At 42.5% G+C, this 25,615-nt stretch overlaps 1 protein-coding gene across 1 annotated transcript in view; it reads right to left on the minus strand.

The window, feature by feature from the left end:
• The window catches only part of GPC1 (glypican 1), a 314,765-nt gene that overhangs the window by 129,898 nt on the left and 159,252 nt on the right, over positions 1-25,615 (minus strand). Inside the window, exon 2 of the mRNA XM_060242149.1 lies at positions 21,749-21,907. Coding sequence (XP_060098132.1) covers positions 21,749-21,907 — 159 coding nt within the window. The remainder of the gene's footprint in view (positions 1-21,748; positions 21,908-25,615) is intronic.

Below are 25,615 nucleotides of genomic sequence, written 5' to 3' on the forward strand. Positions count from 1 at the left end.
ATCTATTATTTAACAGATCGTCTTCTAGTACTAGCACAGACATAAACAAACCAACAGAATGAAGTTTGAGTCCAGTGGCACCTTTAAGCCCAGCAAATTGAGTATAAGCTTTTGTGTACTACTGAAAATACTTTAATATTTTGGACACTGAATACTGATTTAGAGTGAGACAAGACTGTGTTCAAATATCAGTATATCAGCTTGTCAAGTTGCATACAGCCTTCCTACAGACAAGCTGAGTTGATTTAGAGTAAGAAATCTTTAGGTCACTGAAGGAGATAAATATTTGAGGGGAAAAGGTCAAGAGAGTAGCCATAAGAGGAAATAAAGGCAGAAAGAGGATGGTCAAAGTTGTGAAGAGCTTTACAAAGGGCAAAGAAGATCCATCAGATACAGAAAGGTTGAAGAGTCTATGTAGGGATGTGAGGCAGGGAATTGCATGGACTCAATGCCAAGCGAAGAGATTTTGGCATTAGAAGCGAAATGGCAAGGACATACAATAGAAAGCAAAACTTCAGCAGAGAAGTTTTGTTCCCAAGACTTCATGCAAACCATTATAATATGGAAGGTAGAGCGGCACAGAGAGAGTTAAAAATACTGTTACCAGGAAATTAATGTTAGCTGGCAACATTGAAGAGAGAATTAAATCTCAGCATATACTGAAGAATCAAAGGATGGAATAACACAATTTGACACAGCTACTTTAGAGGTCCAAGTTAACCAAACAGCACTCCATTCCCTACAGAAGTGAATCTCAACAGCAAGTTTACCACATGCTGCAGAGCAATACCTTTATTGCCATTTATTACTCCATAACAACCTATTTGTTCATTTTTACAGGCATTTTAAAAAGGCTTTACATTTTACAAGGAAACAACCCTGCTGTTTGAGGCCATCACAGTCTCTTGTTTGACTCCAGCATTTTCAATATTCAATCCAGAAACCATAACATTTTTTTTTCCATCTTGATTGAGAGATACTATGACTTCTGATTTATTGGCAAGTTGCTTCTCTTAAAAATAATAGTGATATGCAATTTGAAAACCATTTGAAGGAAGATAAATATTAACAAGCTGGGCTAATGATTTTCTTGTTCCCGGTGCACTTAAGGATGGGTACGAACCAGGAAAATGTGGTTTGGTTCATGACTGAGCCCTGAACTGAATCCCAAATAGATCCAGTTTATGAACTGAATTGCTTTGTGCAGTTTGTGGCCCTGCAAATTTGGTTGAAAGGGACCACAGTCCCTTTACACAAGGTTTGCAAAAAGCCTGAAAAACAGCTGAGCAATGGAAAGCAGCTTAGCTGTTTTGGACTGTCTTGTGCAGTCCCTTTGATTTTTTGAGAGACTGCAAAACAGTACGAAAAACAGCTGTGCATCAGGAGGCGCTTTCTATTGTGCAGCTGTTTCAGGGTGTCTTCTACATTTCCTTAAACTTGAAAAGAACTGCAGAAGACAGCCCGGAAAAAAGCAGCCAGCAGAAAGGGGAAGATCCCCCAGGAAGGGACTTCCATCTTTCTCCAGGCCTCAGGCCAGCAGAAAGAGGGAGATCTCCCAGGAAGCAGAAAGGTGGTTCCATTTAAACCCTCCTTTTTACTCCCCACAACATTTTGCAGGAAAGAGAAAGCAGGGCCATTTAAACCCCTTGTAACAGACTCAGGCAAGTTAGCCTGGAAGCTGGGAACAGCCTTGCAATAATTGGCTGGGCTGCAGCTATGGAAAGAAGAATGCAGCAAATTGAAGGGGCTTGCTGAAGCAAAAAAACTCCTCAGAGTTTTCATCTGGAATTGGAGCTTGAGTACTGAACAGTGAGGTAAAGACTGAGTACTTAAGCTGAACAGTTGTTGTGAAATAACTGGAAGGAGCTGAGAACAGCCAGTGGGGCTGAGTTCCTTGCGAGACAGAACTGAAATAAGCTTCTGTCTGTGAAAGAGTTTGTAGTCAGAAGAGGGTCAAAACCAGGCACCTTCTGTCAAGCACAACAGGGCAGACACTCAGAAAGGAGGACTGGATTCTGGTGGCTAAAAGGGAATCCCAAGAATCAGATTGAGAATCTAGCTGCATGGGTCACACAGGAGTGAGGGGCTGGAAACAGCACTCAGAAGGTGTGGATCCTGTATGCTAGTGTGTATGTCTGTGAGGGAGAATTGATCTGGCACAAGTCAGGAGTCCTCAGTGTAAGTAGCAAAGAGTAAATGACAGTTTATTATTTGTATGATTTCAGAAGGCTATACCATAATGACTGCAAAGTGTTCCCAGTGCTAAATAGGCACTGCCTGCCTGTCCAAAGTTCCTATGAATTTAAAAAGCTTGCCTGTTTATATTAGTTCAGTCTGCAAATTTCTAGTGTTTAGTGATTAATCATTTGGTTAACCACCTGCCTGCCAACTGATTCATTTATATCAACTAATTAATATTATTGTATCCCTCTTCCTTACCTTTTGTAAACCAATAAATATTCTTTTGTGGTTTTGAACTTTTAAAATGTCTGGTGCCTAGTCTTTATATATTTCTGACAGGATTTCTGTGAATGCGCCTGAGGTACTGATGGGAAGGTGACAGGAAAAATTCTTAGAGATCACTCTCCCAAGCTGACCCTGACCAGTTCCTCATATCCCTGTCTTCAGTTAAGGACATAAGAGAAGCCATGTTGGATCAGGCTAATGGCCCATCCAGTCCAACAGTCTGTGTCACACAGTGGCCAAAAAAATCAGTCTCTCTCTCTCTCTCTCTCTCACACACACACACACACACACACAGTGGCCAAAAAAACCACGTGCCATCAGGAGGTCCATCAGTGGGGCCAGGACACTAGAAGCTCTCACACTGTTGTTCACAAACCTCAAACATGCCAAAATTAATTAAAAACTTTGGTTTGTCAGTGGTTCATGCCCATCTCTAGTTGAACTGCATGCAGGTCTAGCTATCTAACCAATGCATAGTGCATTATTTTAACAGTATCAATCATCTGGTATAGGGAGAGGCAGAGAACCATAAGGAAACTGAATCTCTAACCCCTTTCCCATTTCCATAATGGGGGGGGGGGGTTTGCTAAATACAGACCCATATCCCAATGAAGTACAGGCAAGCTAGATATGGTAGTCATGCAAGCCTTAGCTAGGAAGGAAGGAAGGAAGGAAGGAAGGAAGGAAGGAAGGAAGGAAGGAAGGAAGGAAGGAAGGAAGGAAGGAAGGAAGGAAGGAAGGAAGGAAGGAAGATCATTGTAAAGGATTTCCTTTGTGATTACTGGCACATACAATAAATTGTTTTCACAAATCTTGTGCATTTTACCATCCAGTTTACATAACCTAATCAACATGGAAATGTGTGGTTACCACCTACTACTTTACTCAGTTTAATGAAATGGATAGCTGTTTAAGAACACAAGAACTGCCATGCTGCATAAGACTCAGGATGGGCATTAACTGGATCAGGTGGAACTTGGGCCGGTCCAGAGTTTGCAAACCTATATTCAATGTTCTCCCTTCCCCACATATCCTTGTCACCTGAGGCTATGAATATATTCCTACATGGCTTTTTTGTTGCACTTAAAGACCAGAAAGCAGACAGCCTTGCAAGATACTACTCCTCTGCATTGTTGTATGGCTTTCAGAATTCTGATTGCCTGAGTGTGAGGAAAAAGCCCCTTTTCTGAACATCGTAGTTACCAGTATGGTTGCCAGGGCGCCTGAAGAAGTGAGCTCGCACACGTCTGGCCAGGGAGTGTGGCCAAAACTATCCAGGAATATAAGGGACTTATGTGTACAAGGAGCCACAAGTTATGTAGGCACTCTAAACCGGTGCAGAGTGCCTGCAAGCACAATGGACGTCTTCCCGTCGTTGCGTGGGCCAGCCATGGAACGGAAGAGTCTGCGCCGCCAAGGAGCTATCCAGGTGATCGGTTAAGAAGCCCTGAACATGGAATCCACCATGTAATGCTAACACCACTTGTAGCCATCTTCCCGCCAGGCTGGACTTCATCTCATCATAGTGAAAAGCTCACATACACACCAGATGTCACCTTTAGCCTGCAAGCAACCCGTCTGCCCCATGAATGGATTATCAACTCAACTGTCGCTCCTTTTGTCTAGCGAAACCCTGGACAAAGGCTCATACCCAGAAGAAGATAGGAAAAGAGGAAGACCATCTCCTGCCTGAGCCAAGTCTTTTGTCTAAACCGGGTGATACCTAGGTCAATATTTGATTCTCTATTATCACCTTCTCAGATAAGTCCATCTAATCTTAAGTATTTCCCACCCAGTAGCCACTTCCATTCTTCTTCCTGACTGTCACCTTGGAGCCGCCCCAGGGCCTGTTGCAATCTGGAAGTTCTTTCAGGTACACAGGACCCAGGCAAAGTTTATTGGTCAAGAGCAGGTACCCAATTAGGTGCCACCAAGGAACTTTCTATTGGATCTGCAATAGTCCATCCCTCATGGTCACTGCAGAGCCTCCCCTTTCTCCTCCCTCATGCCTCCCATCCCCTGAGGGCTCAAGAGAGTCCTTATAACCTGTGGACTAGCTACCCACAGGTGTGCTTCTAGCAGTATCCCACCTTCCGCTGCATAGATCCATCCCCGATTCCTGATCAGTTTCGGGTCCCTTACCCACTCCCTCTTTTGTCGCCATTGGAGCCTTCCTCGAAGACTACGATAGGTAAATATTACCCTGTGTGTCTACCCTTATATGTTCCCCTATCCATCTATCTATATTTCCTAGGACTGTATGTGTGATTGTATGTGTATTTTTATCTTGTATAGAAGACTATACTTTTCTTAATAAATTATAATTGGTTTTACTAAATTAGAGTCCCATTATTTAAGCATCACTCTCTGGTTGGTTAATCTTGTATACATAGGTTAAAAGATTCCGAGTGAGCCAGGTGCCTACCTGACTAATTCCCCAACCTCGTTTTGAGGGCATTTCGGCTTACATGAGTTTCTTTAATATAATATTGTAGCACTTCTCAGATACAATAAGGTCTTAACAGATACGGTGGAAAGTGTCATCAAGTTGCAGCTGACTTACACGACCCTTTAAGGTTTTCAAGGTTATCTGAAAGTAAGATAAACAGAGGTGATTTGCCACTGCCTGCCCCTGTATAGTAACCCTGGACTTCCTTGGAGGTCTCCTATCCAAGCACTAACCAGGGACAACCCTGCTTAGCTTCTGAGATCTGATGAGATCGGGTTAGCCTGGGCCATCCAGCTCAGGGCAATCTTAGGGATAGCAAGTAGGAACTGGATTTCAGATCCAAGTCCCACCTCCACCACAAGGTCACGACCACACAAACAAAATAGTTTGGTATATTCCACGGTGCAGTCCTTCTTCTACTGTATCACTTCAAACTGCAGGTGCATAAAAATTATTACCCCATGTCAAATTCTCTGAACAAGGAGAATTCGTAAGTCAAGTAGATGGCTAGGTGTGAACTTTTCTCCTCCGTTACGTTAATTCTTCTCAAGCATAAAAGTTTTAACATAGGGAAATATTCCATTTTACTCTAGTATTTCTTCTCTAAAATGGAAACAAAACTAGCCCACCTCTCAAGGGATGAATATCACACCCAGCATACTTTTCCAATGAACAAATTTATGTATAATAATTGGTAGTTAATAATACAGGTTTGGATCCTGCTTCATCTGCTCCATCATGCCTGATTCTCCTTCTCACTGCAGCCTCTGTCCTGCATTGGTTGTATGCCCACATCGGTACCATGATTTCCAGCATAGACTTCTAAGTGGTTAAAAGGTATTCCTCCTCCCCCATTTGACAGAAGAAAAACTGGTAGGCTCCAACCCACACTTAACTTAAAAAACCCAACACTATAATCCTCAATACAGTAGTCACCAAGACCAACTTTTTATTATCTGCCATTTTGCATCATTCTATTTTATTGCAAACTGCACTGCAGAAGCTTTATTCCTATTATATTGTTCAGTTCTGCTCCTAAGCCACCTGGCATGATTGGGACCATACTCAGCAATAAAGGATTCTTCAGTAGTTGATGGCAACATTGCACATTTGTAATCAAAGCTAGGCTGATTGTCTGTATACTCTTTGAAACAGAAGGTTCCAAAGGGATTTAGACATTAGTCCCATGAACATTAAAGTAAAATCCACCAATACTATCCTCTGAAACAACTGACTGTACTTCATTAATTTAGTGTGCCATTGTACATCACAGTAAAGCTTGTGCTATATTTGAAGTCCCAAAACAGATGTCATTCCACTGCTGCCTGAAGACCGCAGATTCATTTGAGACACAACATGGCAACATCTGCTATGCTAGTGCATATGGAGCTAAAGGAAACACTTCACTCTTCCGACCTAAATTTTAGTTATTTTAAGCACAGCAGATCATGATATATGTCAGCTATTGCTTTCTCTTGTCGGCTTTGTTATTCCTTGTCCAGCGAACCCAGAAGCATCATCTTCTTATTCAGTCAGCAGACTTTTTTCTTAAGCGAGAGATTGTGCTCATGTCATTCTTTAAAACAAACTGCTGCAAACACATGAAACCATGCCCTGCAGCTTACAATGGATGCTGGCAGCTTTAATGGGAGGAGAAAGGGCTGTAAGGAGAAAGCAAACCTCCAGGTGCTCAAGCTGTTACAGGTGAATAGAAGCCTTCACTTCCCTGAGGCAGCTACCTGTCAGGTTTAATCTCCCCAAATTCTGGAATGTGCTTTTGATAGACACCTTGCCCCATTTCAGTTAAACCATAAATACTGAGAGCGATGCCACTGCTCACTGTATGAGAAAGAATTGCCTCTTTGCCAAAGCTTGATTCCTGTTGAAAGCAGCAGCAGGATTGTCATAAATCACTTGTGTTGTTTGTGTTTTCTGAAAGAGGATGTCTCCCCCACAACAAACAGCAGGGCTGCTCAAGGCTTCCTCTTGCCTTGCTTCTGAGAAGAATAAAGGGAGCACTTCCTTTGTTCTGAGCCTTGTTTACTTCTACTCCATGCCATAGACTTACCGCTCTGTGGGATAACATGCTATATTTGTCAGGTTCACACATTGCTTCCCAAAACAACAGCCACAGCACAAGAAAGAGGGATGACTTCAGAGAACTGATTCTGAAGTTACCTTTCAAGAGTACAGTCACTGAGGCAATTCACTCCCGGGGTTTCATGGCTCTAACAAGAGTTTCACTGTTGAAGCTAATGGGCTGCTTCTTATATTCCATTTTTCTTACATGAATATGATCTCTCAAGAGAGCTGCATCCTTTGTTAAGCAGTGTACAAATGTTCATTCTGATGGCAATACATGGATTAGAAAGCTATAAGAATAAGCATATAACACATTTCACAAGAGACTGTGTACAAGGAATTATTTTTCCAACCCAGGAATTATCTTTCTGCAGTACATAACCTGGCCTTAAAAGAAGATGGTCCTAACTTAAACTGTGGCTGTACTGTTTCAGAGTTGTTTACTTACACTACACTACAACTGTCAGGGAGTCTGCTGGTTGCCTTTTATCGTAGTTCCATTGAGAGCATTTTATCTTATTGCCTCTGCGCGTGGTTTGGGAGCTGCACGGAAGCAGAGAGAAGGGTGCTCCAAAGAGTGACGAGAAGAGCACAAAAGATTTGTGGATGTTCTCTCCCCTCATTGGTGGATCTGTATAATATGGCATGTAAAAGGAAGATACAAATGATCCTAAGGGACCATACACATCTGGGCCATTTGCTTTTTGAGATCTTACCGTCAGGTAGACGATATAGAGTGTTGAAGGCTAGGACAAACAGATTTAAGGACAGTTTCTATCCAAGTGCTGTGGTTAGGTTAAATGCAGGGTTATGAAGGATTATCTGTTTTAGATGTATTTAATGGTTTAAATGGTTTTAATGGTTTTATGAATGTTTAATGGTTTTATGAATGTTTATTTAATGGTTTAAATGGTTTTAATGGTTTTATGAATGTTTATCCGTTTTAGATGTATTTAAATGGTTTTAATGGTTTAAATGGTTTAATGGTTTCAGATGTATTTAAATGGTTTATGAATATGTGTGTTTGATGTGTTGGTATGTTTGTGGAAGAGCACCTCATTTCGTTGCTCTCTTTTTGTTGAGAACAATGACAATAAATTCATCTATCTATCTATCTATCTATCTATCTATCTATCTATCTATCTATCTATCTATCTATCTATCTATCTATCTATCTATCTTATAATTCAGACAAACTGGTTTTGGGCCTACACAAATCCTCTGCTGGCCTCCAATTTTGAGAAGGGCTGACATGGGGTACACTATGGGTTTAGCTGACATCTCATTTGTGATATATTTTTCCACTAACTCTTCATACATATGCCCCATATAGATGGCTTACAGAAGAATCCAACTATTAAAATCATCTAAGAACATAAAACCAGTGGCAGTAATGAAACAGTAAAAATAACAAGAAGCATCCCAATAATGGCATAAGAGTAATCAACAATATAAACAGCAAATTAAAATTGCAGCATACTCCGAATAGAAGCCAGATAAGTAAGCAATAAAATTATAAAACCACAATAACACAAGCAATTAAACACACACTGTCCAGATACCAAGTATAAACTGGGCAAGACTGAAAAGGTCTGAGCAAATAAAAACACCTTTATTTGGAACATAAAAAGAAACATCAGGAGAATCTTTTGGGAAAGGGCACTCCACAATTTAGGTACCATGACTGGAAAAAAGGTCTGAATCAACCACACCTGACTTCATAAGTTAGTAATAAACTGAGCAGGGCCCAAAATGCTGATCTTAGTTGGCAAGCATGTTGGTACAGGAGAAGTCAGCCTTTCACTTACTCAGGTCCCAAACCATCTGTGACTTTAAAGGTAAAAACTAGTGCTTGAACTGTACTTGGAAATGATCAGGCAGTTCATGTAGTTTGGACTGGTGTGACATTTTCTCCATAACACATGCTAGCTGCTGCATTCTGCAGCAGTTCAGCTCTTCATACAGCATTCAAATCTAGTTTCATGTAAAAAGCCTTATAATAGTACAACTTCAGTGTGGTCAGACTCTGGATATAAGTGGCCATATCTCACTTCTCACCCTCCATCAGTGGGCCCAGAGCCAGTAACACTCCCAACTTACAAACCTGTTCCTTGGGAATGCCACCCTATTCAGCAAAGGCTAACTCCCTATTCTCCTATTGGCTCCATCCCTGAACAACAGCACCTCACTCTTATCTAGACTGAGCTTCAGTTCATTGTTCTTCCATCAGGCTACTTTGTGATGAGTACTCAATCATTCCAAGGCAAAAGTCCTTCAGTTTTCTCTGTTGGCAGCTGTGCACTGCAGCACACAATGAGGATAATTTTGCTGGCAGCTAATGCTGATTCTGACTTGACCCCACTTGGGCCTCCCAAGCTGCAGAGAGCTGGGGGCTAGACTCACCCATGTGAGGAGGGCTGGGAGAGGGAAGTGGCTGGGACCCAGGCAGAGTGCTCTGACCAATTCGAGAACAAGGCTGTGGAGGATGGTTGCAGCAGCCAAGGCTTGGTCATTGGCTTCTTGCCAGCTGATGATGAAGAGGCCAGTGATAGTCAAGCCAAGGCCTTGGGGGTGGAGAGGAGGCAGAGCAAGGATTCAGGGGATGCTAAGGACAGCCACAACCAGGATGCAGTTGAGACCCCAAGAAACCTTGGGGTTTGGTTAGAAGGCCTTGGAGTTTGGTTAGAAGTCAAGGCCAGAATGGGGGAAAGTAAGAGGCATCCATAAGCAGCAAGGAGAAGAAACAGGATAGAGAGGAAGGCAGCAGGGGAAAGAGGCAGGGGAGGCATCCCTTTCCTTTACAGCTTTTTAACTTGTTTGCTAATATAAATGAGTTCCTTTTACACAGCAGCAGAGGGTTTGGGCTTGAAATTTGAAGCAAGAGTAGTGAAACAGTAAATTTTTATAAATCAAAGTGTTATTTTTTTACTTCATGACAACTTCTAACATACTCTTCTTAAGTATCTGAATTGGTGATACAGTTTTAAGAGAATATATGACTGCCCAAATAAAACTCCATTACAGTGGATTTTGCCTGGATTATTAATGTCGCCCTTCACTGATTTGATGTTAACAAACTTTTAAGATGGCATCAAATAGCTTGGTAAGCTGCCTGCTAAAAATAATTGTTTACACTGTCTGACAATAACTGCAAATATAATAATCTGTTAGCTTTTGTCTAGTATGCAAATTACTCAAATTATTAAAAGCACTAGGATTTTTTTTAATTGCATATTAATATTTCCTTAAAGGGACCCAATGATTTTGAAAATTCAAATTTCCTGGCTCTCAACTAAAGGTCAACTATCACACCAGGCGTTTCTATTAAACAACATTCAAGAATTTGGAAAGAGAAGACCAGTATAATATTACAATCAAAGAAAGAGAGAAGGGAGGTTGGGGGGGGGGCGTGATTAGGGTTTAACAAAGGAGCTTTGATTAATGTCATAAGAACAGCCTTGTTCTGTTGAATGTGCAGCCCCTCTCTGTCACTTCCTATTGACACACTCCTCTCTTATTCATTGCTTTTCTGGCAACTGTGCTACCAGTGTGAAGAATACAATGGCATGCTGTACCAGTCCCAACGACATGACTTCCTAACTAAAAGGGGATAGCCCTACTATTGGTGACATGAGTCACATCCCAAAATGTTTAAAGAAGTTAGAAGACATTGCTGGTAGATATTAGTACACCATTTTTGGATTGTCTTAAAATTCTCTTTTTGCATATGGGTCTGATTCCATTAAAGTTTCTGAACAAAACCAAATGGATGAATCTGCAAATATTCCAACTTCTCCAAGCCTTTTTCTATACACAGGGCAGGTAGTTCTTAGGCAAAGGTATATATAAGCGGCTATGCTATGGACCATGTTAATGCTGTGTCCTTTAGTACATTTAATCACTTCTGAGTATCGGCGGGTTAATACTTTAGTGGCTATTGACTGATGACAGCACAGTTTTGGCAATAATTTTTGACCAACTACCAGCAGAGGGCACACCTGTCACTATATGCTGATTTCCATTATTCTTTAACCAACTGTTGTATTTAAGTATTGTTATTTATTGTTTTTCCTTATTGAGTTCATAACATTTAAAACCAGGTAGAATTTTTTGGATCAAATTCAATGGTACTGTGAAGCGGTACTACTTGTGAAAGTGATCTCCAAAAACCTAAGAAAATAAACACAACTGCTAAGAGAATATGAAAGTAAATGGAGTTCCCAATATCAATCACCATCACTGTTGCTAGTTAATAACGTTATTTCAGATCACTGGTGGGAAATTATGAAAAACAGAGAACTGTAAACAGGCAACAATAGGGAAAAGGCTGCATAACCTGATGGTTGGAAGGGCATGGACTAGCAATCTGTCTGCAACCGCCACACAAATGTTTGGAAGTATGTGTTCAGAACCATAATCAAAGGGATAGTTCACACAACAGACACCCCTTATGTAGTCTCAGTCAAGTTCTGATCTATGCATTCTTAAGGAAAAGGACTCCCCGCCCCTCACAACAGCATTGAGCTGGCACCTGAAAAACATTGATTCTGGCTCCTATAATAATGTTTTTTTTTAAAAAATCAGGATTGTGCTGGTGATGTAAACCAATCCATTTCACCAATAAGTACTATTGCTTGATGTTGTGCAGGTGGGAACATGGATGATGGCACAGCAACCACATTAGGATGGCAACAGGATTGGTGCTGCATCGGACTGCAAGTTTTTTTCATACATGGTGTCCACCATATCAAAATAATAAAACATGGCTTATGGATTGTTAATTGCAGTTAGTGAGATTGTAGCTATCAGCCAGTATATGACACATGAATCTAACCATAGTTAAATAGGGCGTGTTTACACAAGTAACAACAACTGTTCTGGCATATGACCTGATCTGAATTCTCCCCCCACCCCAATTTGTTTACATAATCAAAGGGTGTTTCAGAGGCTATGGAAGGCATGTCAGCAACTCCGTTCAACACAAGGGGGTCTTAATTCACTGCTTTCATAATTAGATAAATGAAGTCACAGTGTGGCAAATTACTCTCTACAAATATAAAAAAGATAGTAGTCACTTTTTTCCAGTTACAAAGATAAGAGCACCCCCTTTACCAAAGACATAGTTATAGGGCCTGTTTGGGCCCTATAACTTTGCAAATAACAACATTACAATGCTTCCAAATTCACATAATGGGACAATACATTGCATGCAATCTTCCATGCATATGTGGCTAGGGATGGGCATGAATGGAACCACAAGGCAAAATTCATAAATTTTGCCCTGTTTGTAATTCGCAAACAGACGTTCATGATCAACCATAAAAAATTCCAATGAACTTTTAAAGCAGTTCATGGGGGGTTGTGAATAGAGCAGAAAGCAGGGTTTTAAAGGGACTCCTGAGTTCCTTTAAATCCCAGCTTTCTGTTCCCTGTGAAAGCTGCAAAAACAGCTGAGTGGTGGGGAGCAGCATGCTTCCTGCTGTTCAGTTGTTTCATGCTTTCTTGTGCAGTCCTGTTTAACAGGATGTGCAGGATGTGCAGGGAGGAGCCGGTGGTCGTGGTGCATGTTGGCACCAACGATGTGGGGAAATGCAGTCGTGAGGTCCTGGAGGAAAAATTTAGGCTGCTAGTTGGGAGACTTAAGGCCAGGACCTCCAAGGTAGCCTTCTCGGAAGTGCTACCTGTTCCACGGGCAGGGCTGGAGAGACAGGCACAAATTAGAAGTCTCAATGTGTGGATGAGATGATGGAGCAAGGAGGAAGGGTTTAAGTTTGTTAGGCACTGGGATGCTTTCTGGAACAAACGGGAGCTGTACAAAAAAGACGGTCTCCACTTGTCCCTGGATGGAACCAGGCTGCTGGCACTTAAAATCAAAAAGGTGGCAGAGCAGTTTTTAAACTAAATCTAGGGGGAAAGCCGACAGAAGATGAAGTGTCTCTGGTTCGGGAAGACTCAAAGAGATGAAGGGTTAGCTGATACTTTTCTACCGGGTAATGGAATAGAGTTGTCCACTGAGATGGTGACAAACAGAATGGACTGTCTGCCAGAGTCTCCAGGTGGCAGGAGGAAGGTGGCAGGCCTAGCTTGCCTGGGAAATTATAGATGTTTGTACACAAATGCTAGAAGTCTTCGAAGTAAAATTGGTGAGTTGGAATGTTTAGTGTTGGGAGAAAACATAGACATTGTCAGAATTTCAGAAACTTGGTGGAATGAGGAGAATCAGTGGGACATGATGATTCCTGGATATAAGTTATACAAAAGGATAGGGAGGGAAGGGTTGGAGGTGGGGTGGCTCTGTATGTCAGAAAGGGCATACAGTCCAGTAAGACTGAGGTCAGAGAATTGGACTCCTTTATAGAAATGCTTTGGGTTGAAATAGAGGGCCCAAAAGGCAATTTAACTATAAGAGTTTGTTATAGCCCACCAAATCAAAAGACAGGACGACTATAATATGATGGAAGGCTTAAAGATGGTAGCTAGATGAAAAAACTGTGTCGTCATAGGTGATTTTAACTACCTGCAGATTGATTGGGTCAACATGTGTTCTGGTCGAGAGAAAGAGACTGAGTTTCTACATGCTCTCAATGACTGTGCTATGGAGCAGATGGTCACAGAACCTACCAGGGGTGGGGCGATCCTGGATTTGGTCCTAAATGATGCCCAAGACCTGGTGAGAGATGTAAAAGTGATCGCACCGCTTGGGAGCAGCGTCCATAACATTATTGATTTCACTATTTGTATAAATAGGGAGTTGCCCCAAAAGACTGGCACGGCCACGTTTAACTTTAAAAGGGGTAAATTCTCTGAGATGAGGAGGCATGTGAAGAGGAAACTGAAAGGAAAGGTAAATACGGTCAAAACCCTTGGGGAAGCTTGGAGGCTATTTAAAACAACAATCCCAGAAGCACAGATAGTTGTGCTAGAAGATAGAAGCACAAAGCACAGATAGAAGCACAAAGTTGAACTTGTGGAACTTCTGACAAACATATGTAATCTTTCACTGACATCTGCCTCCGTTCCTGAGGCCTGGAAGGTAGCAAATGTCACCCCCATCTTTAAAAAGGGTTCCAGAGGAGATCCAGGTAACTACAGGCCAGTCAGTCTGACTTCAATACTGGGAAAGTTGGTAGAAACAATTATCAAGGACAGAATGAGTAGGCACATTGATGAACACGAGTTATTGAGGAAGACTCAGCATGGGATCTGTAAGGGAAGATCTTGCCTCACTAACCTGTTACATTTTTTTGAGGGGGTGAACAAACATGTGGACAAAGGAGACCCGATAGATATTGTTTACCTTTACTTCCAGAAAGCTTTTGATAAAGTTCCTCATCAAAGGCTCCTTAGTAAGCTCAAGAGTTATGGAATAAAAGGACAGGTCCTCTTGTGGATCGAAAACTGGCTAATTAATAGGAAGCAGAGAGTGAGTATAAATGGGCAGTCTTCGCAGTGGAGGACAGTAAGCAGTGGGGTGCCGCAGGGCTCAGTACTGGTTCCCATGCTCTTTAACTTGTTCATAAATGATTTGGAGTTGAGAGTAAGCAGTGAAGTGGCCAAGTTTGCGGATGACACTAAATTGTTCAGGGTGGTAAGAACCGGAGGAGATTGTGAGGAACTCCAAAGGGATCTGTTGACGCTGGGTGAGTGGGCGTCAATATGGCAGATGAGGTTCAATGTGGCCAAGTGCAAAGTAATGCACATTGGGGCCAAGAATCCCAGCTACAAATACAAGTTGATGGGGGTGTGAACTGGCAGAGAATGACCAAGATCTTGGGGTCGTGGTAGATAAGTCACTGAAAATGTCAAGACAGTGTGTGATTGCAATAAAAAAGGTCAACGCCATGCTGGGTATTATTAGGAAGGGAATTGAAAACAAATCAGCCAGTATCATAATGTCCCTGTGTAAATCGATGGTGCGGTCTCATTTGGAATACTGTGTGCAATTCTGGTCTCCGCACCTCAAAAAGGATATTATAGCACTGGAAAAAGTGCAGAAAAGGGCAACTAGAATGATTACAGGCTTGGAACACTTTCCCTATGAAGAAAGGTTAAAATGCTTGGGGCTCTTTAGCTTGGAGAAACGTCGACTGCGGGGTGACATGATAGAGGTTTACAAGATAATGCATGGGATGGAGAAGGTAGAGAAAGAAGTACTTTTCTCCCTTTCTCACAATACAAGAACTCATGGGCATTCAATGAAATTGCTTTGGTGCACAAATGAACCTCCCGGTTTGGTTCAGTTCATGGTTCATTTCTGGTGGAATTTACCTTCAGGGTGAGGAACCTTCTGGTGATGCAAGATCCTGAAGTGATAAACAGGATGTATCCTTTGATTCCTTTACATTATATACAGTGTATACAAACAAATGCACACAGAGAAGAGAAAAATAGTATATAGTGCAGTCAAACATCATTCAATGCAACAGTTCTAATTAACTGGGCTTTAGTTAAAAAATGTCAATATGACAATAAATCTGTTCATCCTTAAAATTGTTAAAATTACTGTAGAAATTCCTTTTGGTTTCTCCTTTAAGCAAAAGTTTAAAAAATCTACTTATATGGATAATCATGCCAGTTTCATTCATGCCATTTCTCTGTGATCTATCTTTATTTTTCCCTAGCTATTTTTAATACAAGGATCTCTTTAAAGCAGCAATGGTCTATCTTAGACTCATTTAAATTGACTGCAGTGCCTTGGTATATTCACATAAATAAATATGATTTGTAGCATATTGTAATTTGGATAGCATGGTGGGATTCTGACCATCACTCAACTTCTCCTTTAACTATGGGAAACTATACCCTCCCCCATTCCAAGCCTATTTGAAAAATTAGCATTGTATTCATGTACCCAATTCCTTCAGCCCACACATATCTTCCAGATGTGTTATATTACATTTTCCTACATATAGGAATATGTGTCAGAGTTAAAATAATAGATCAAGCTGAACATAAGCTGTGTGACATGCTAATAAAAAAGAGAGGCTAATATAATGTTAAGCTGCATTGATAGAAGTGTATTACTGAAGTCCACGAGAAGTGACAATTCCCCTCTCCTTTGTGCAAGCCAGACCTTCTCTGGAGCGCTGCCTCCAAATGTCGATCTTTCAAAGAGGATGCAGACAAATTGGAATAGGACAGAAGGGGGCAAAGATATATTTATATATTTAACTGGAAGGGGAAGGAGGCAGCTGCAAGACTTATCTTGCCAGCTGGGTACACACTGCAGCCACTGGCTCTTCCGGTGGCAGGGCCTACCAGGGCACTGACAGGTGACAGGGAATGCTGCTGGGCTTGCCTGCATTTCTGAGAGGACTAGGCCAATGCTGCAGGAATTGTAGACTGCTCTGGAAGTCTTTGGAAGTCTCCTGAATGCTGCAATCCTTGTGACACCAGCCCAAGACTCACAGGAGTGCAAGCACTGCCAGCAGCCATTCCTCCCAGTTGTTGGTATCCAGGTGAGCTCTGCCATGAGAATGGCTGGCAGCTGCAACACAGGCCTGGCTGGCAAAGTAAGTCTTATGGATTGCTCCTTTCCTTTTCGATTAAAAAATGGCCCGGGGGGGGGGGATAGTTTGACTATCAGCTGATAGTCAGGCCTTGTCCTTTTACAAAGGCTCTAGGAAATCATCATCCTCATCAACATCATCATCATCATCAGGTTTGGATATATCTGGGCCAAGCCACAATGTCTAATTTTGGGTATATTTTTGGGTTGAGTATATCTGGACGCACACCCTAATAGGAGGAAAGGTTTTGGTTGGACATTAGGAAATAATTCCTAATGGGAAGTGTGAATTGATAATAAAATCCCTTGTAGGGGGTGGGCTTGCTGGAGACCTTCAAGCCACCTCTAGGAAATGCTCCAGCTTTGGACAGGGACTTGGACTATATGGCTCCTTCAAATTTGAAAACCGTAATCTTTCACCTACATACTGGAATACTACAGTTCTCAGAGAACTATGTCACTATATGTGACATTTCTGAATGTGTTTAACACTCAAAATTGAGTATTTCTATAGGTCATGCAATGAGAATGCCATCATTTGTCCTGATGTCAAAGTTTTCTGAAACCAGACACCAAAGAAATAATTTACTAGAATTAGATTTCTTCCCTCTAAAACATCTAGCAACCCTAAAAATTGGTAAAATATGGTTTTGTCCAATCTAGCCACAGAAAACCAGCCCATGAATGACATTATTTTTATCTGAGTTGCTTAAAACATATACCAAACATTGATCTCAGCAGTATATACAAGCAAACGGAAAGGCCTGAAGTGACACAGCAAGATCAGAGTTGACAGCAGCTACACAGCCACAGTGGGGGAGGCCGTAGACTATGCGGCAATGCAAGTGGAGGTGGCAGCTGCAAGAGTGGAGGCTTTGTGCTGGCACAGGAGCCTGCCAGCTGCCTGAACACATTTGTATAAGCCCAGGGGTGACTTGGGAAGAGGCAGCAACCTGCTTCACGGTAATGGCAGCAGCACATGCCCCCATGGGAGCCATTTCTACAGACCTGGGGGGCTTTTTGGAAGAGGACATGGTCTGTGCAGTAGCTGCAGTGGCAGCACCACCCCCAGGAACTCAGTGGCCATTTACCTATGCCTGGGAGGGGCAGCTTTGGAAAGAGGCTGTGGCCAGACTGAGGGGCACGGCAGTGCTAGCCCTTGGCTGACTCTTTGTGCCTGGGCTCTCTATTATCAGATGGAGTTGGTGAGTACTGCTTGTTGCCATGATTATTTCTTGTTTGTAGGACCACAGGGCATTGGGCAGTGCACCAGATTGTAAAATAGTTTTTTTTAGTTTAGCTGTGGACCTGAGGTTCCCCTGGCTCATGAGAAAACCAAAGGGCCTGGGATGTTCTGAGTTTTCTTGGTGTGGAGTCAGATACACTCGGGAAGTCTTCTAAATTACCTGAGAAAAAGGCTGAGGATTTGCAGGCTAGGATTGTTTCTTTCATGGAGAGGAGGAAGATTATTTTAAGAGAGCTACAGCAGTTGGTGGGTCACCTTAACTTAGTATATTTGGTGGTAAGATGGTGGCACCAGCCAAAGCATTCCTTAGGAGATTGTGTGATGCCATGGCTTTGGCATCCACACCAATGCTCCCTCTAGCTGTGGAGTTCTGAGAGCAAAAATTCTAATTTGTGAGTTACTGGCATTAAAGTTGAGAGTGAGTGATTTGGCCACTGCATAAATTAGTTTGCTCCTGAACTAAGACAAAAATGTTGACCCAGAGGCTAAAAAACTATGAGGTAGTTAACACTAACTCAGCTTAGAGTGAACAGTGATTCACACCATAGGGTGCAGGTCACCAGGGGGATAAGGGTGGACTTGGAGGTCTGGGGGAAGTTTTTGGCCTTGTTCAACAGTATTTCCTTTTGGAGGGAGGACATGTGAGTTGAGGAGGAGCTACAGGTTACATTTGATGTGGCTGAATCCTTGGGTTTTGGGATATACTATCATGGTCAGTGGTGTGCAGAGGACTGGCCAGCTGACTGGGTCAAAGTGGGCCTAACTAAGGACTTGACAATCCTGGAGTTTTTTCCCAATTGTAGTTGTAGAGCTGGCTAATCATGCTGTGCACTTCCAGTGTGACAATTCAACAGTGGCTCGTGTGATTAATGCTCTCATGTCCAAGTTCCCCAGGGTTATGAAGTTGGTACGAGCTTTCACACTGCATTGTCTTCACTTTAATATACTTTCCATGCCTAAGCACATGCTGGGGATTGGTAATGGGGAGTCTGATGCTCTATCTCATAAGCTGATGGAGGAGTTCCATCAGCTTGCTCTGGAAGCTGATCCACAACCAGTCTGGATGCCCCCAGAGCTGTGGCAGCTTGGAGGGCCAAGGCTGATACTGCAATAGAGCTGACCTTGGCATCTAACACCAGGAAGGCCTATAGCCATGCAGTTCAGCAGTTCGAGTCTTTTAGCTAGGACTTCATTGGTACTGGTAACACATGGAAATGAGGAATGTGATGGCTGGAGGATTGGGTTACTTTCTACTTCGCCCAGGGATAGAGGCTAGTTTGGTTGGGCTGTATAGGGGTGACAGGGCGTGTTTATCTGAGAAGGGCAATGATGTATTTCTGGAAGATCTGTGGCAAAGGCTGTGGGCAGCTTTGGGCCATCCAGTGGGTTCAGGGTTCTGGCAGTGGCAGGTTAGTTGGGGGAAAAGGAGAATGGATCTGATGAGCATCATGTGGCACCTTCCCAGTTAGAGTCAAGGAGTCTGTTCAGCTCAGCCTTTGGGTTTTGTGGACCAGGGCTGGGAATGTAGTCTGCCTTGGGGCTACCCTGGTTAGGCATCTTCCCTCTAAGTTTTACAGTTTGTGTGTATGGGAGCTCCAGGGTGGCACCCTGTTATCCAGGCAGGCTGGTGGTGAGCCAAAGGGATGGCTTGCACCTGGGGCAAAGGTGGCTAGCCCAACATAAGGCAAGAAGGTGGTCTGGGAGACCTCTGGCCTTGGCCTATTTCTACACTCAGAGTTTGCCTTTGCCATAAAAGTGTAAATAGTTAATAAAGTGGCCCTGGATAAACCCAATCTGGTGTCTTTCTCTTTCTTCTGACTAGGGGTGGGGATGTGATAGCATCAAGAAACATCTTCGCTGGTCTAGGGGCTCAACTGAGGTTATGCATGCCAGAGAGAAGCAGTGATTTGTACATAATGGTTTGATACAGTAACATCTGATTTGTTTTAGTGAGCACAGATATGGCTTCAGGACTGAGATTAAGAGAAACACATTTTACAGAAATAAAAATAATATTTTATAAGCCACCAGGAAAAAACAACAGGAACAGAAATCAGGTAAACATGCAACTTTAGTCAGAAGACCACAAGACCACAGGTTTGTTTGTTTGTTTTTTTGGGGGGAGGGGAAATTAACTAAAATTGTATAAGTATGTTATTATCAGAAAATCTTCCTTTAGCATGGCAAACCCTGTTTTTAATTATTTCAGTGGTAAGAGACTGGATTTGTTGGGGTGTCCTGCATTACAAACAGGCAAAAGTTCCATCCTTATGCCAAGATATTAAATGAATTAGAAATTTGGCAGGGAAGGGGAAAACATAAAGAATGTTTATAGTCCTTTCAGATATCCAGATGATCAACATATTTTAGACCTAGGCACATATACATGCAAAGTTTGTGAAAAAGAGGAATCATATCCACATGCCATGCTGCTAGGCTCATTTTGTGTGGGTACAATATTTAACATGCACAGAGTCCAACACAGGAGGTTCAGTTCTCTGATCCTAGGATCTTACATCATCTTGGATGGATCTGAGGCAGGAAGTGGCAGCATGAGATAAGGTGCACACCTCTTTTCCTGCTAACTAGACAGGTTCTAAGGCAGACTGCAGAGGAAGTACCACTACAGCCTCCGTTTGAGCTCTAGCAGCAGTGACAAAAGCACTGGAGGTGACAGCAGGAGCACCACTCCTGTTGTCTTTTCCCATTCTGCTACACCTCTCACTCCTGGCCCTCCAAGTGGCCACCTGGGTGACTAAACAACCCTGTTGTGTGTGTAATGAGGGGAGGTATCTGGGGTTGGGCAGCAGCCCACATCACTTTTGGGTCAACTTACTTTACATCTGGCTGGGCCAGCTGCATTGTAGTCTGGATGGCCAGTCCCAGAGGCCACCCCCTTGCCACACAGAGCTTTATGCTCCTCAGTTCTGAGGTGTTCAGACAGGGCTGACTGAACTCATATGAAGAACTTGTTTACAGTTGCAGCCAACATGTGGATATAGGGCAGCTTAGGGTGGAAAAATACAATTCTGCTTTCATCAAGTATAGGCCCCTACGCATTTTCTTGTAGATGTGACTTCGGATACACAGTTGCATCGATGGCTTAAACTTCTAAACTTTAATAATGTTACTAGAGTCTCCTTATTGTCCTCAGTATACATTAAACATTTCCTGTTTTGGCACATTCTTCAAATTGTTCTAGGTTTAGTCAAAGATTTTGGCTGTTTTATTCATTTAGCATCATTAAGCAACCCCAAAGTTTCCACTTTTACTTTGCTATCCATTTAAACCTTCCTTCCTGTGCTACAATTCTTCTGATAACCATTTCCATGTGGATTCACAGGTCAGCTCAGTTTTGCCAAGAAGTCATCCGCTGGTTTAGCTGCAAATATTATGCACAAAATCAAAGGGAATAATCGAAGCCAGTCAAATAGGGTGCAGTTTGGAACCCAACCAGGTTTTTAATCACATTGTATAGAAAGTGTAGATGTTTGATAGATATTGTAGACCAGCAGCCCAATGTATTTCCCGGTGCCTACCTGTTTATTTTTCAGAGCATCTATTCCCTAAAATGAAGAGCCAAACCTTGCCTTTCACAATTTCATTGTAGCAGATGTTTCAGAAGACTCCAAGAGGTCTCACCTTTGGGTGTAAAGGAATTATCCATTTTAAAACAGTTACATTTGTTGCAGAAGAAATCTTGGCTTGAATCCACCTAAAATTCACTGGAACTTTCCCATCATTTTGCAACTGGATCACCATCCCCATGCCCACTACCAGTTTACAAAATTCCAAGGTTCACAAAGGCTGGGGGCTCCTGGACCTAAAATTTCTTCTCAGTATTGTTGTTGAGTGTTTGGATCTGCATGGGCACTTCACTTCATTTTGATGTTGCAAATCACTTCCAACTAACATGTACACATAGACTTGAAAGCTGTAAATATGGGCAGCTGTTATTCCAAATGTGGCCTGGTTAAATCTGCTTTGCTTTACTTACCATCAAAGCTCTTGTACTGGGATGTTAAGTTTATTTGTACTGAGCGAGTAGCTTCCTTCAGCATGCCTTCAAATTCAGTTCTACTCTTATTGGCAAAGTTCTCCTCCATCTCACTGGTACAGCAAGTGTAGCCTTGCGGGCAAATCCTCAAGTGTTCTCCTGAAAAGAAAATAAACAGATACACAATTGTATGATTTGCTATAGCAGTCATTAACATTCAAGAACATTATACTAAGAGTTAGTATGGAATGGCTGTTATCTTCCAAGGTCTCAAAGATCATTATCAGATGAAAAACCAGAAACCTGTGCTGTATATCTAGAAACAACTTGGTTTCCTCCTTCTCTACTTTCTAACAGGAATTCACTTCATTGAAAATCATGTACTCAAAATATATAACCAGGCGCTAAATAATCCAATTACAAGCAAGTCAACATATATCATGTAATTATATGGCGACTGCCCACATCTTGCTGGCACATCTGCAGAACGGCTGCCTTTAATGTCATCACCTAGAAAGGGCATTTGTTGAAACCTATCTTTTCTTGTCTATTTTGCAGCATGATCTTAAAAAGCTCTAAAAACAAGGAGCCTGTCATCAAAATCCCTACAGGATTCTCCAAACATGTATCTTTCAGTGCTGGGGTCCTGGGGCCCATGTTAAGAACATAAGAGAAGCCATGTTGGATCAGGCCAATGGTCCATCCAGTCCAACACTCTGTGTCACACAGTGGCCAATATTTTTATCCAATCCCCTCTTAAAGCTGGCTATGCTTGTAGCCGCCACCACCTCCTGTTCTTAAAGTTGATGACTCTGTATCACTCTGTAGATCACCATGTAAACTACAGTGCCAGGGAAAATATTTTCAGTGATTTCAGATTGGCTGGAAAGATAGCAGCAAGATGGTAATAGCTTGTGTCTGTCTAGATTTCCTTTTTTCCGATCCACAACAGGGACATCAGGCTTTAAATCCTATGCTGTGTATCCTTAGGACCTGCATTACCTCAGTTTTGTTTCTTCCTGGGATGGAAGGCAGCAGTTGGGCAGAGCAGCAGCTGAACTAAGGCCAAATCTTTGTGAATACTTTCTGACAACAGGAGGAAACCAATGGGAAAGTCAAAATCCTCTACCCCTTCATACCCAGAAATGCAGAGAGGAGTAATTCCCATGTTGTCCCTCAAAGACTCTAGATATTTCTCTGCACTAGCCAAAAGAGGGAGATTTACAAAGTATTCACCACTTTGGGGATGTACTCTAGAAAAATGGGTCATGCCACTCTAACTGCCCAAACAAATAACTTTGCCTATTATTACAGTGAAATGATGAGTTATGAGAGGCAACTTTGCTTGCAACCCTTTCCAGGCTGCCCAACATTTCAGTGGTGAAAAGACAGATGTGCCTGAAATGTCCTTATCCTCAGTGTAAATGCCCAAGCACCCACCTCTCAGACAATGATACATGATTGATGAAGGCTCTCCCATAAGAGCTGTGGCTCAATAGGAGGAGGAGGAGACTGGATTTATACCCCGCTCTTCACTTGGGAGTCTCAGAGTGGCTTACAATCTCCCTTCCCTCCCCCTCCCCCCAAAAGACACCCTGTGAGGTAGGTGGGGCTGAGAGAACTGAGAACTGCTCTTGAAAAAACAGCTCTGAGACTGTGACTTACTAAAAGTCACTCAGCAGGCACATGTGGAAAAGTGAAGAATGAAACTCAGTTCTCCCAGATTAAAGTCCACGCTCCTAACCACTACACCAAACCTCTGCTTGGCACATAGAAGGTCCCAGGTTCAAACTCTGGCATCTCCTGTTAAAGGATCCCAGGCTCAATCTCCAGCATCTCCAGTTAAAGGATCTGGCAATAGGTGAAGTGAAAGACTAAGACCCTGGAGGGCTGCTGCCAGTTTGAGTAGACAAACTGGCCTTGATGGACTAAGAGTCTGATTCGGTATACGGCAATTTCATGTGTTCATGCAATTCCCATCTGCTGTAAACTGTATTCATTTACTCTGCAGTAGCTGATTCTGCAGTGCTTTAAAACTCAAAGAGGCATTTGCTCATTAAGATAATCAGGGCCGGCTCTGCCACTAGGCAAACTAGGCAGTTGCCTACGGTGCTGGCAGACTGGGGGAACTGAATTAGGCATTCCCCTCTTGACTCAGTGAGGCAGCTACCTAGTGTCTGCCTCTCCAAGTCCCCTTGCACCTCTTGGGAGTCTCCTGAGAGGCACGGGCGGTGGGGGCTTTCTCCCTGCCTTTGCACCCCTGGCGTGCAAAAGCAGGGAGAGGATCTCCCCCCCACCGCCCCTGTGCCTCTCAGGAGTTTCCTGAGGCAAGGACACAGGGGCTTTCTCCCTGCGTTTGCACCCCCTGGGGTGCAAAAGCAGGGTGAGGATCTTCCTTCCCCCCTTCTCTCCCCCAAGAGGCATGACTTTGTTCCCCCATGATGCAAAAGCAGGGAGAAGATTTCTCCCCCCCCTCATTCTATGCTATGGGCCCATTCTTTCCTATGGGCCACAGGATAAAATGGAGGGATTGTGCTGCCTCTGCAGCATGACACCAGAGAAGGTGTTTAAAGTTTAAATCTCCTTCTATAGCATCGCACCGCAGAGGTGGCACAATCCTTCCATTCTATCCTATGGGCCCATGGGAAAGAATGGAGTCCATTCTATCCTATGGCACATAGGATAGAATAGACTTCGTTTTTTCCTGTGAGTTCATAGGATAGAATGGACTCCATTCTTTCCTATGGACCCATAGGACAGAATGGAGGGATAGGGCCTCTGCTGCTGTGCAACTCTAGAGAACGGGATTTAAACTTTAAACTCCTTCTCTGGTGTCGCACCGCAGAGGGGTGGGCAAAGTTAGTTTTGCCTAGGGAGCAAAACACTCTAGGGCCGGGCCTAAGGATAATTGGTCAGCTGGAAATTGTACTGATGTGAACTACTTTGTCTCCTGCTCTGTAATCAAGAGGTTAGTTGTTTTAATTGCACTGATTTTATTATTTAATCTTATGGTTTGTATTGTTTGATTATGTTGTAATATGCCGTGAGTCCATTCATGGGGTAAGGTGTAATATAAATTTCATAAATGAATGAATGAATGCCAAAAATGTTGCCACAAAAACTTAACAATCAGTTCAAAATGCATTTCATAAACGTGAAATGGCAGGGTATATATTATATGCATTTACATGCATGTTCAGTAGAGAGAAGATGCATCCTCCCCTACTCAAAGACCTAACTTCCAGCTAGTTATTTAAGCAAGATTTTAACAAAGAGCTCCCCAAAGGGCAATAATTTAGGAAGGGAATATTGCAGAAAACATGGCAGAAAAACTCTGCCATAAATTGGGACAGAATTGCCTCAAATTCTCTCTCTTGTTTTCTTTGGGGGGGGGGGGAGGTGAGTGGAGAATATAAAAGGCAGTGAAATAAACAGTGGCTCACCTGTCCCCACATGTACTGAAACAATATTGATGTTACTGTTAATAACATCTACCATACCATTTAGGGCTCATCCACTTGCACATTTTTAATGTATGCCAATTTAATTTATACCATCATGTGCCAACAAGGCCCTCCTACTGTCTACTTTGGACTAATGTGTCAGTCTCTGCATGAGAGACTCAATGAAAACAAAATGGACACAAGAAACTGCAACATCCTGAAAACAGCTAGACTATTTTAAACTCCCTGGATATACTATTACAGACTGAAAGTCACTGTCCTACAAAAAAAAATCATCGATATGTACAATGAGAACTCATCAAGAAATTAAACATGTAATCCTGGTTTAAACAGAGAGTTGGATTTCCTTACTCACTACAATCTCTAATAGCTCTACAGCACCCACTGTTTTAGAAGTTTTAAT

Source organism: Heteronotia binoei, chromosome 6 (assembly GCF_032191835.1).
Source record: "Heteronotia binoei isolate CCM8104 ecotype False Entrance Well chromosome 6, APGP_CSIRO_Hbin_v1, whole genome shotgun sequence".
NCBI lineage: Eukaryota > Metazoa > Chordata > Lepidosauria > Squamata > Gekkonidae > Heteronotia > Heteronotia binoei.